The following is an 11,264-nucleotide window of genomic DNA, read 5'->3' on the forward strand; positions in this document are numbered from 1 at the left end:
TAACTGAAACATGAGTGCTTTAAAATTTTCATACATTCCTGTCTTCAAAAAAACCATTTCATTACATCCAAATCTGTAGCATCTTATACCACATTCTCTCTAATAGAGCTTTAATATCAGACATTGAATATATAAGAAATTAGACTATGCTGACATTACAGTAGTCTCAAATTCAGTATTGACAATTTATTAAATTATAATGTTTAAGGACTTCAGCACTTAAATCTTGGTTTTACTTTCACTCTGGGAATAAACAACATAATCTGCAAACCTTAACTTAAGTAATTAACCTGGGACAAATTAACATGCTTTGCAAAATACTTTTGCTTAGCACTTATTTCTTTGCAATTAGTTATCACACTTAATAAAACACATAACATAGCTTCACAAACTTTTACAAGATTGGAGGAAACCAATCTGTTTAACCCGATGTCATGCCTTCAAGACAATACACAGGGCAAACCTGACCCACCTCTACAGCCTGTTAGATACTAAGAAGGACAAATTAAACCACAAGCGTGCACTGCTCTGCCGAGTGGTGGAGTGAAACAGACAGACTCTTTTTAACATCAAAAACTGTTTTTCTCTAACACCCACACAGCTCAACTACACTTCTGAGTGTTTACCTGACCACTAACCTGATTTGACAACCGAGGCAGAGGGAAGGCAGATTATAGCGATTGTATGATTTCTCTTTTGTCTTTGGCTAAAGACCTCGTACCACTTCTCCCACTAGCGCCAGGCTGACGCGTTTATTTTGGTTCTGTTTACCCACAATGCCCTGCGCTGTATTCCGCTTCCTGCTTTTAGAGCGGTTTCCAGTTCACATCAACCGAACCCAGGCCAAGGTTTGCAGGCGGACTAGAATTCGCTGTTTTGGTACGTTTACGCATTCACACCTCTCCAAACAAACTGGACTTTCCAGGCAGAAGGACTGGAGTTGAATTAAAGCGGAGTGAACAAGACTGGTGTGAATGCATCCCTAAAGATGGGGTATGTAGCTTATTAAAAAAAAAAAAAAACATGTTTTTTACATACTTAAAACTGTTACATGTTGCGAAAATTGAGGTCCTCTGCCTTCTCCTAGATCTAACTACAGAGATACACAGCTCAGTCAGAAACAACCAATCAGAGCCAGGAAGAGAGTCTTATCGCTGTCAATCAACCTCGTGTACATGCTGCTCACACACTCTCTCTTGCTTACTGCTATGATAGACCTTCTCCCTGTCAGCAGAGCATGTTGTGAATGATCAGGTTAGTTAGCATGATCACCGATGACGGCGGATAGACGGTCTTCCTGGAACAGTAGGTTGTTTCTCCTCCATTAGCACATTTTGCTAATGGCGGAGCAGAAAGAAATAGGTTTACTGACAGCACCAAGACACTCCTCTGATTGGCTGTTTTTGGTTAGGAGTGGAGCATTTCTTCAAACGGCAATAATAGCTCAGGAGATAGGTGGAGGATATTGATCTTTTCACAGATTATCTGTGTCGTATTAAATTATCACAACATGGCGACAGTTTTAACTCATAAAAAATATTTATTTTTGTAAAAGTTACATTCTGCAGCTTTAAAATCAGTTGCTGATTGGTTGTTTCAGTTATCTCTGGACATAAACACTGTAGGATATTCTATCTTTAGGGAGTCTGGGCTTCATTTAGCCTTTTAACGTCATATTTCCAGGAAGCTCAGAAGAGATTGACCTCAACAAACCACTCTGGTTCCTGGAAAAGGTTCCTGAGGTGGGAACTTCGTAGAAGAGCTTATGCTCTTCTATGCAGAGATGGAGGCAGGTGGATCATGTGGTGTGGTGGAGTTTGTCAGACTGACGGTAAATGTGGAAGCTTGTTGTGGGTAATTGGCTGAGTGGAGGCACTTCAGGCTTGACTGCTGTTAACTTCCTCAAAGCAGATTCCTCAGATGACATCGGGTTAAATCTGTACCTACACCATCTCTGCTTCTGTCTCCTCTTCAAAAGGCTTTTCCTCTCTCAAACCAGAGCTTGGTATCTTTATGGCATAACCTATTGCATGTCGGTGCTCAGGCATCTTCACAGTAGCCAATGTTTGATTTCATAGAATTACCATCCCTGTATCCAAGGAAATCCTATAAAACATTATTATTCCAGTTCAGAGGACTCAAAGTCCTAGTGTCTTCATGTCAGATCATGCAACTTCTGTTCTGATGAGTAAAACGTTAGAACCTGGTCCAAGACTTTGCCCTTTACCAGTTCAACAGTCATCCATTTATTGTAAATATACAATCAAAAGCTCATCTGCATTGAATCAAACTGACTGTGAAAAAGCTCCCATCTCTTAGAGGAAATGGTCTTTGTTGGTGTCAGGTGGTTTTTAATGAAGTGGTTTATATGCTCAGTTCATCCCAGAGGAAACCAACAATGGTTTCTAATTTATTCATTTACTTTAGAAACCCCACAGAGACTGGAGAACTTCAACTTTTCTAAAACATACAAAATCATTTTGACTGATTAAAAAGTAAAAAGTTCCTCTTTTCTGCTCCACACTAGTCTGTTTTGCAGAAGAGTCTGGCTGGGTAACAAAGATGTTTACAAAGCACAGATATTATAAAAATAACTTTGCAAATTGTGGTATTTGAGAGGACATACAAAGTAAATGTCAGGCATGTAAACTGCTGCTGCTCATCTGATGAGGTGAGATGCCATGCCACAAAGCAAACAGGAAGTGAGAAGTTTCTCTTCTGATACAAGCCAAAAACCCAACAGGACTGCAGGCTAAAGGCTAGCAGCCGCTAACTTATCTCAACCAATCAGAACACAGCAGGTGTTTGCTGAGGGAAAGCGTCAGACACTTCAACAGGATCTGAACTGTAGCAGAGTAACGGCTTCTCCAGGTAGATTTTCAGTTTTCTGAGCAGAAGTGATGCAAAGGCTGAGCAAACATCCGATGGGTCGTTTCTAAAACCCAGATGAAGTACCCGGTTCTGAAGGGGGATCAGGAAGAACAAACGGACCTGTAAGTACTGAAACCATAAAAACCAGCTATAGGATCCAGTCTTTATGGTCTCACCTGCCTTTCAGTTGGAGTTTGGTTATTTTTTTATGCTAGTTTGGAGCCTGGGTTGGTTTCCGTTGCAGCGTTTCTTCAGCAATCACAGTTCTTCATTAAAAAAAATATATATATATATCTTTAAAGACAATAAATATCAGCTCAGTTGAATTTAGATTAATTTTTTTGCTTCACTTTTTTGTGCTTAATTTTTTTTTTTTTACAGATTTTTACAATAAGTGATGAAGGCATTAAGATGATGACTTTTCACACCTCATTATTTTTGGTCACTGGCATCTCTTCTTGCAGCTTTTTAACCACAAAGAAAAGCTGGGTTTCACTTTTAGTCATATTTCACAGTAACCATTAGGTGGTCACAGATGAGTGGCATACTCTGACTTGCTCTTAAGAGGCAAAGAAAATTGTGGCTTCATGTCTGACATGAGCTGCCGCCATTAACGGAGCACTATTACATGTTTTCCAGCCACAGTCAAGTAGTTATCTCACCTCCAGTTATAAAATATTCTGCATATCAACTGATGACCGTGGAGGTGGAAGGAGATCCAATACGTAGAGAAGTTTTTTTTATACATATAAGAAAAAGGTTTTGTCAGCTCTAGTCACTTTTATTTGACAGCGGTCAGACAGAAAAGCAGGTTGTGAGAGAGGGAGAAGACGTGACAAAGTCATTGGGCCGGGACTCGAACCAACAAGGACTAAGGCGCTTTACCTCACTGCTGATATGTAGAGGTTTGGTAGAAAGATCCAGAGTTGGTGTGGAAACCAAAATCAGGTGACTTAAAACTGGGAGGCTTCTGAAAGCACAACGTCTGAACTGGAGCAAGTGGAAAAGGACAGCTCTTTTACAAAAACAAGGTAGAAGGGCTTGAAGCAAAACGACACATGGGTTTGACTCTACTAGAGAGCCTGATCAGACAGAAGGACAAGTCGTCTCAAAGCTCCTGAAACCTCAGCAGACCATGAGATGATTGTGGGCAGGTGTGGAGTCTCCAATCCTTCAGCAGAATCTCTGGCCAAGGAAAGATCCACACACCAGGATACATAACAGAATTAGAAATATCAAAGGGGGAGCTGAGGAGGGTTTGGCTGTGCTTCTTTAGATGAACAAAATCATTTACTTTCTTGTCAACTTGCTGAGGTTTTAAGAAAACATCTTCCTTACAGAAACATGTCTACACCAGCGTCTGTGACCACAGCAGTCAGCAACGCCTCAGTTTCCAACCAGAACATGACCAATCCAGCCTGCTGTGACTTCATCATCTTCATCCTAGTCTACAGTGTCCTCTTTCTGGTGAGCGCCTTGTCTTCTGACTGTCTTCAAAGATACAGTCCAGTCCAAACCAGAGTTTCTAACGTTTTTCTCCCCAGGTGGGCTTGGTACTCAACAGCTTCACCTTGTGGTTTCACTGCTGCCAACCTCAAAGAAACGCCTCTAAAAGCTTGATGATCTACCTGAAGAACTTGACAGCAGCCGACTTCCTTCTCTGCCTCAGCCTGCCACTTCGCATCATCCACTATGCAACCAAACCTGCCACCATCCACCTGCTCTACTGCAGCTTTGGAGCCTCCATACTGTTCCTCAACATGTACGCCAGCATCCTGTTCATGGGCTACATCGCTTTGAACAGGTACTAAAGTTTCTACCAGATGACTGCTGCACCTCTGTGTTCTTGCTTAAATACTTAGATATTTGGGGTGTTTAGAGTAGCTTTAGTTCATTGTGAAACTGATGATTTGTTTCAGAAAGAACCAATTTAGCGACCCTCTCTGTCTCTAGGTATTTTAAGGTGGTCCGGCCTTTTGGAGCCTTCTTCCTGCTGACTAAACGAGCTGCATGCATCACTTCCATGACCACATGGGTCTTTCTCCTGACTCCGATGACAGCGTACTCCACTGTGCTGCTAAAAACCCTGAAATCTAACGGGTCTGAAGACCGCTGTGAGGACCTGCACAGTGATTCCGTCAAGCTGATCTATAGAACTCTTCACATCGGTGCTTCCGCCGTCTTTCTGTTGGTCTTCTTCTCAATGGTTTTCAGTTACTACAGTGCCTCTCGCAGGGTGTTGCAGGCTCAGCAGAGACAGTCCACCTCCTTCAGCTCCAGGAAGCTTCAGAAGTCTAGGAGGAAAATGTTGGTTCTCATCTGCATCTTCTGCATTTGCTTCATTCCTTACCACCTGATCCGACTCCTGTATACGTTTCTGCAGCAGCTGGGCTCCTCGGACCGGGTGTTTTACTACCTCATGGAGTTCACCACCATTGTTTCAGTTCTTAATGTCTGCCTGGATCCGCTTGTTTACTTCGTCTTCTGCAAGGATTTTCGGGTACATCTGAGGCTGAGCCTCAGGAGTTTCAGAGTCAGAACGGAGAATGAGGCCAGGAGGAGCAACGAGGAGCAGCTGAGGAGCATTAACCTTAACCATAACGGGACCCTCAGCACATCATCACGGTCAACTGGTGAGGTTTAGCGTGTTAAAGATCAGAGGGTTCAGACTCAGAAAACTGATGGAAAACTTATTAAACTGTGCAATTTGTAGTCCTGAAAATGACCAAAACTGAAGCTTATTATGTTTTTGTTTATATGTAACATTGTTTTTCTTAGTTTGTTTTCAACCTTGTAATAAAAGGAATTAGAATCTTCCTGTTCACTTTTCAGCTGTCTTTAGCTGATCTTTAGTCCAGTCTTCAGTTTTCCTTTTCCTCCTTCACTTCCTTGGAGTCTTCCTTCTCTGAGACCAAACCTACAGCTTTCAGTAGCTTGAGGATGCATTCAGACAGGAATGCATCTTCAGGAAGCTTTAAGGAGGAATCTCAGGCCCACTTGTTAAAAAGAACTATCCCAGGTTGATGAAAACTGCAAAGCAGACCGTACCAAGATTTATATTTTTCCCATTATGGAGACAATTCTTGAGAAGTTGTTAAGAAATATATCCATCCATCCGCACTGATCCAGACTATGATAGCAACAGGCCCAGGAGGAAACTTCGGACATCCCTCTCCCCAGTGACATCCTCCAGCTCAATTTGGGGGATTCCAAGACATCCCCAGGCAAACAGGATATGTAATACCTGCAAGAAGGTTTTTTCTCCTGGCGTCTCCTCTGAGTGGGGCTTACCTAGACAACTTCCAAAAGGAGACACCATGGAGCCATCCTGAACTGACTCAATGTGAGAGGCAGCACATGACAGAGCTCCTCACTTTTTCTCTAATGCCTAGTTCACAGGACAAGATTTTTATACCGATTTTTGGAAGGATTTTCCCCTTCCAACAATCTTAAATATGCCCTGATTATCGGGATGGCTCTCAACATATTTTTCTTAAGATTTTCCTGCCACTTGTGGTATGTAAAGAGTAATCTGATCCGACCTGAAATGGAGGATATTGAACATGTTGGATTGTCTTGGCCCAGATGGTATTCCACAAGGACAAATGAGAACACAGCCGGTTGAATGTGACAGCCAATCAGAAGGCGAGGTGATAGAAACATGGAGGGGAATCCTAACTACACCAAAGACAAAACAACTGCCAGAAAGTCTGGTGGATGTTGGAGACATCCACCAGACTCTTGAGTCCCAAAACCTCACTCAAGAGGTTTTGGGAGATTTCCCGTTTGACATCTGAATGTTGGTGAGTGAAATCAGTTTTTGTGTGGTATGTTATTCCTGCTGTGTGGCTTCACACCACACAATGTAGGATCAGTCATGTTATACCAACAATTTTTATCATGAGGTCTCTAAGATTTTGAAAATCACCTGACAATTATAAAACTTTGCTCAGTCATAAGGCTCAGAAGTAACCACAACAAATCGCTCTCAGAAAAGCATTTTAAATATGTTGTATGAAACTGCACAGTTATATACAAGAGAAACTACAAAGTAAAATGTAAGCACTTTGGTTCCCAAAACAAAATTAAGTTGGACGCAGGTTTTGTCTCTATCATCTAAAATAAATGATAGATGTATTGCCTGCAACTCTAGGCTGAACTACTTAAAAGGGATGTTTATTTCTGGAAAGTAAAGCTTAAAATGATGTTTGTAAGAGGTGCTATGAACAATGTCTATGGGTGAGGTCATGTTGAAATCCAAGCTTATTAACTGGAACGATGCTACCTCTGGTCAGACATCAAAATACATGTATTAATACTGCACTAGTTAAGTGTTGATCCGTTACTGCATTGTTATGACGCACCGAGCGGCTAACGTTGCACCTGTTGTACCGTGTAAAATCAATCCCAAGGATCTTCTCTGAAGTGCAAATTCTGAATTCATTCTATTCAAACGCAACCACAAATCCAGTAACTCAGAGGTAGACGGTAACAGTGTTAATAATGACTCCGCCACAGCGGCTAAAAACATGTAAGCCCTTCCAGTTTCAACACCAGTCTGCTATGAGGCCACAGCCCCATCTAGTGACCACACCCAAAGATACACATATTTGACTCCGATACTCCTAAAACACCAATAAAAAATATTTAGATGTGTCCCTTGGCCTACATTCTTGAATGAAATGGCTAAACTGCCTCACTAGCATGCAGTCAAGCTGTACAGAGCTCTGTTAAAGAGCTGATGTTGGAGCCAGGTGTGCTGAAGCAAAGAAACATCTGCAAGTTGCATCTAAAATCCCCCACAATAATAACTTTTTCAGTATTTAATACTAAATCAGATTTTTAAAAATCTGACATCTGCTCTAAGAATTGAGAGTAAAGGCCTGGTGGGGGATACAAAGCAAAAGCAGTTTTAGTGCTTCACAGTTTAGACGTTTACTTCTCCTGCCCCACTAATCTGAGGAATATTTAAAAAAAAAATTAAAAGGTGTCGACTTATTTATGCAAATATATAACAAATCAGTCGGATTTTGACAAATCACTAAGTATTTAAATAGAGAGATCTTATGTTTAATTTACCTCATTTAATTGTTTTATATTTCTGTCTGCTGGGGTATTATTTTTAAATTATTTATTATTTTAAATGGGATTTTCATAATTTATCCCTTTTATATTAGTTGTTAACCTATTTAATTTTTGGTTATAGGCATCGCAATGGGATAACTGGAGGATAACAGTGCAGAAGCTCAATGCTGCTTCCTGGAATCCACGCTGGTTCTCACGGTTTTGGAGGTCAAATAAATGAGCCCACATTCCTAGAAAGAAGCGCATCTCTATCGAAAGTGGGCTGGAATTTATGGAATTTAATTTTGTTTTGGAAAATGTACGAACCAAATCACCACTAATTTTAGTGATCTCTGATTTGGATAACCAGGTCTCATTATCTGCAGTGTGAATAATGATCTTACTCAGTGAACACTTTACCTTAGCCATAGTTGCAGGTGAATTTGATGTCGCTCATTCTGGCCCCTGGCAAACAAGATTTTTATACCAATTTTTGTCCCGAACACAGCATTATTCTAATTTTTTGCACTCTAATGCAAAAGATATATATATATATATATATATATATGTAACATAGTTAAAATGGTTGAGGTTAAATCCTGCTAAAATGCACCATCTGCTGGTAAAAAGTTGTATTGCATTCACCCTAGAAAGAGCGAGGTATTATGGGTAATCCTCAGAGCCATGAGGATCACTGACGAGGTAACGTGTCTCTGTCATGTGTTAAAGAAATATTATTAATGCATTTTGTGAAGTGCGCTTGTGGTTGTCGTTTTTGCATATTGTTGAAATATGTTCGGTCTGGGTCACGCTAGTTCTGTTATTATGTCGTTTTTGTCGTGTTTGAGAATGTTTAGTTCGTGGGAAAGTGCAGTGGGAATTTCCCACGTGGTAACATTATGGCTCCTCCTTGCAGGAGCTTGTTTTATGCCAGAGACTGACCTTACCTCCATGCCCGTTCTGTGAAATGCAGATGGAGAATTAAAGAAACAGCTGATGCCAACTTGAGCAGCTCCTTGTCGTTCATTACCACACTGATAGAAGCCACCAAAACCACATAGGCCACAATGGTGCCGTGACTTGTCGAGAACTACATCGGACCGGGCTGGTGACTTCTGATCCTCACGTCGCTGGAGCTCCACTGTGTCATCTGAATTTGCAACGGAAGTCTAAGTAGCGCATCTGAGTGTGTTTGTACATCTTTGTGAAAGGACATTTCTTTTGAATGCTCTTGGACTTTTGTCAAAATGAGTTACAGTAATTTTGGACAATCAAATGTGACTCCACTCTGTATTGGCAGAGGTAGAGGGTTCTCTAACACCCCTGTTCCATTTTCATTGGGTAGTCCATCACTTGATGTACATACTGTAAATGACTCATTGGTGACTGGGGAAACTGTTACACCCAGTGGTCAGACCTGTCCTAATATTCAACCTCCTCAGTGTTCTAGCACATCTATCCAAGATTCTCATGTTGATAATGCTGGGCTAGTGGATCAGATGAGCACTATTGTCCAACAAATAGGGCAACAGCTGGCTGATAGTGTTATGGCACACCTGAACTCAAGCAGCCCAAGTGGAACTGTAATTGAAACAACTCGAAATGAGAACCATCAAGTCCCATGCGGCTCACTGGATCTTTCTCAGGTCCAACTCGTCTCCAGAAGCCAGGTGAAGGAACCACCTATTTTTAAGGGGGAGAGTTCTGATACGGTTACAGTTGATGAATGGGAGGACTCGATGAAAAATTACATAAAAAAGAGTGGTGTGCAGCAAGAACACCAGGCTGAGGAGATCCTTATCCATCTTAGAGGCAGAGCGAGGGATGTTGTGAGGTGTGGAATACGCAACTGTGGAATTGATGTTCAGCGTAATCCACAAGCCATCTATTCGCTTCTGCGCAAACATTTTGGGTCTGATCAGTGCTCTCCCGTACCACTTGCTGATTTTTACTCCACCCGGCCAAGAGAGAACGAGGATCCATTCGAATATTGGCTAAGATTGAATGGAGCAGCTGATGTTGCTGCTAACCGACTTAAAGAACAGGGTAAGACCTTTGACAATCCAAGTGTTGAAGTCACTCGCATGTTCATCAGATACTGCCCATGTAAAGATTTAGCTCTCACCTTCAGATCCAAGACCATAGAAAAATGGTCGGCACAAGATGTTCAGGAAGTGTTGGATGAGTATCATATGGAAAAGGGACTGCGGTCTGCTGAGAAAGAAAGCAGACTCAGTGTGAACCGAGCAGAAGTGGCCTGCACAGCGCCCACATCTGTTCAAAAGCAGGAACTGCAACAATGTGTGGCCCCAGACAATTCCACAATGGAAAGACTGATTGGCATGTTGGAGAAAGTGCTACTTCAAGCCCAGTGCAACTCCCAGTCCAGCAGAAGGCAACCTGTTAAAAACCGTTTGCCGACTATTAAAGGACTGAATGACATACCATGCTCTGTGTGTAATGATAATTCTCACACTGCACGTATGCACTGCCGACAGAACAATCTGTGCTTCTTCTGTCATCTTCCTGGCCATTCAAGTCGAAACTGCAGTCAGAGAGATCAGCTACCTTCCCACAACCAACAGGAAAACTGAAAGATCTGCGTGGAGGGGAGGACAGCGCAGATCCTCTTAGTGACACTCCCACCTTGGATTCTTCTGATGATGACTGTGAGACTCTGTACATTAATTACAGCAGCAAGGTTCCACCACAAAAGACACTGATTGTGCAAGCCCCTCAGAGACTTTCTAAGACTGACAGCTTGTTCTACACGGATGTGACTGTTGGAGGCACACATTCCCTCAAAGCCTTGGTTGACAGTGGATCAATGGCATGCACCATGAGTGAGGAAGCAGAAGCAAAACTTTCAAACTATCTCACGAACCTGGATAAGAAACCAGCCGCTGATTTTGTTATTGTTGGATGTGGAGGTCATGTCGTCACACCTTCTGCATTGTATGAACTCACTCTAACAGTTTTTGGCTTTAATGTCATGATCCCTGTTCTAGTGGTTCCGGGCCAATCTGATGAAATGATATTGGGCAGTAATGCTATCAGATGGCTGATTTCACGAATGAAAGTCTCTTTTGATGAGACAACTGACTGTTCCTCTCAGAGAGACATTCACAAAGACAATTTGCCCTGTTTAATGTCTCTGCTGTCAGACTCGATGTCCTGTGACCCAGGCATGAAACCCATCAAAGTGGGCACAGCCAAACTCAAAAGGTCTGTTACTCTCCAGCCTCTAACTGAACATTTAGTTTGGGCCAAACTGCCTACATCTGATGTTTCTTTAGTTGGATGTTCAGTCATCATTGAACCAACTCAGT

At 41.9% G+C, this 11,264-nt stretch overlaps 1 protein-coding gene across 2 annotated transcripts; it reads left to right on the forward strand.

The window, feature by feature from the left end:
• Positions 1 to 564: 564 nt before the first annotated feature.
• On the forward strand, positions 565 to 5,687 carry LOC106914290 (P2Y purinoceptor 14-like). 2 transcript variants are annotated; one of them, XM_088011567.1, is made up of 4 exons: positions 565 to 993; positions 4,212 to 4,338; positions 4,416 to 4,675; positions 4,825 to 5,687. In XM_088011567.1, exons 1-4 carry the CDS (start codon positions 989 to 991, stop codon positions 5,513 to 5,515), a joined length of 1,083 nt encoding a protein of 360 aa, XP_087867693.1. In that variant the 5' UTR covers positions 565 to 988; the 3' UTR covers positions 5,516 to 5,687. The 2 variants fall into 2 exon arrangements, with proteins under 2 accessions (XP_087867693.1, XP_014836475.2); XM_014980989.2 differs by lacking the exon at positions 565 to 993 and adding an exon at positions 2,544 to 2,993.
• Positions 5,688 to 11,264: the final 5,577 nt, after the last annotated feature.

This window comes from Poecilia mexicana, unplaced genomic scaffold (assembly GCF_051168715.1).
Source record: "Poecilia mexicana isolate PSO_F unplaced genomic scaffold, ASM5116871v1 scaffold_13, whole genome shotgun sequence".
Taxonomy (NCBI): Eukaryota; Metazoa; Chordata; class Actinopteri; order Cyprinodontiformes; family Poeciliidae; genus Poecilia; species Poecilia mexicana.

What these genes read in the sequence shown, in the direction of transcription:
- LOC106914290 (XM_014980989.2), top strand. Translation starts at nt 2,947, where the DNA reads ATGAAGTACCCGGTTCTGAAGGGGGATCAGGAAGAACAAACGGACCT. An exon ending in TCTACAGTGTCCTCTTTCTG is followed by an intron (nt 4,339 to 4,415) that starts GTGAGCGCCTTG and finishes TTTTCTCCCCAG; the next exon opens with GTGGGCTTGGTACTCAACAG. An exon ending in GGCTACATCGCTTTGAACAG is followed by an intron (nt 4,676 to 4,824) that starts GTACTAAAGTTT and finishes CTCTGTCTCTAG; the next exon opens with GTATTTTAAGGTGGTCCGGC.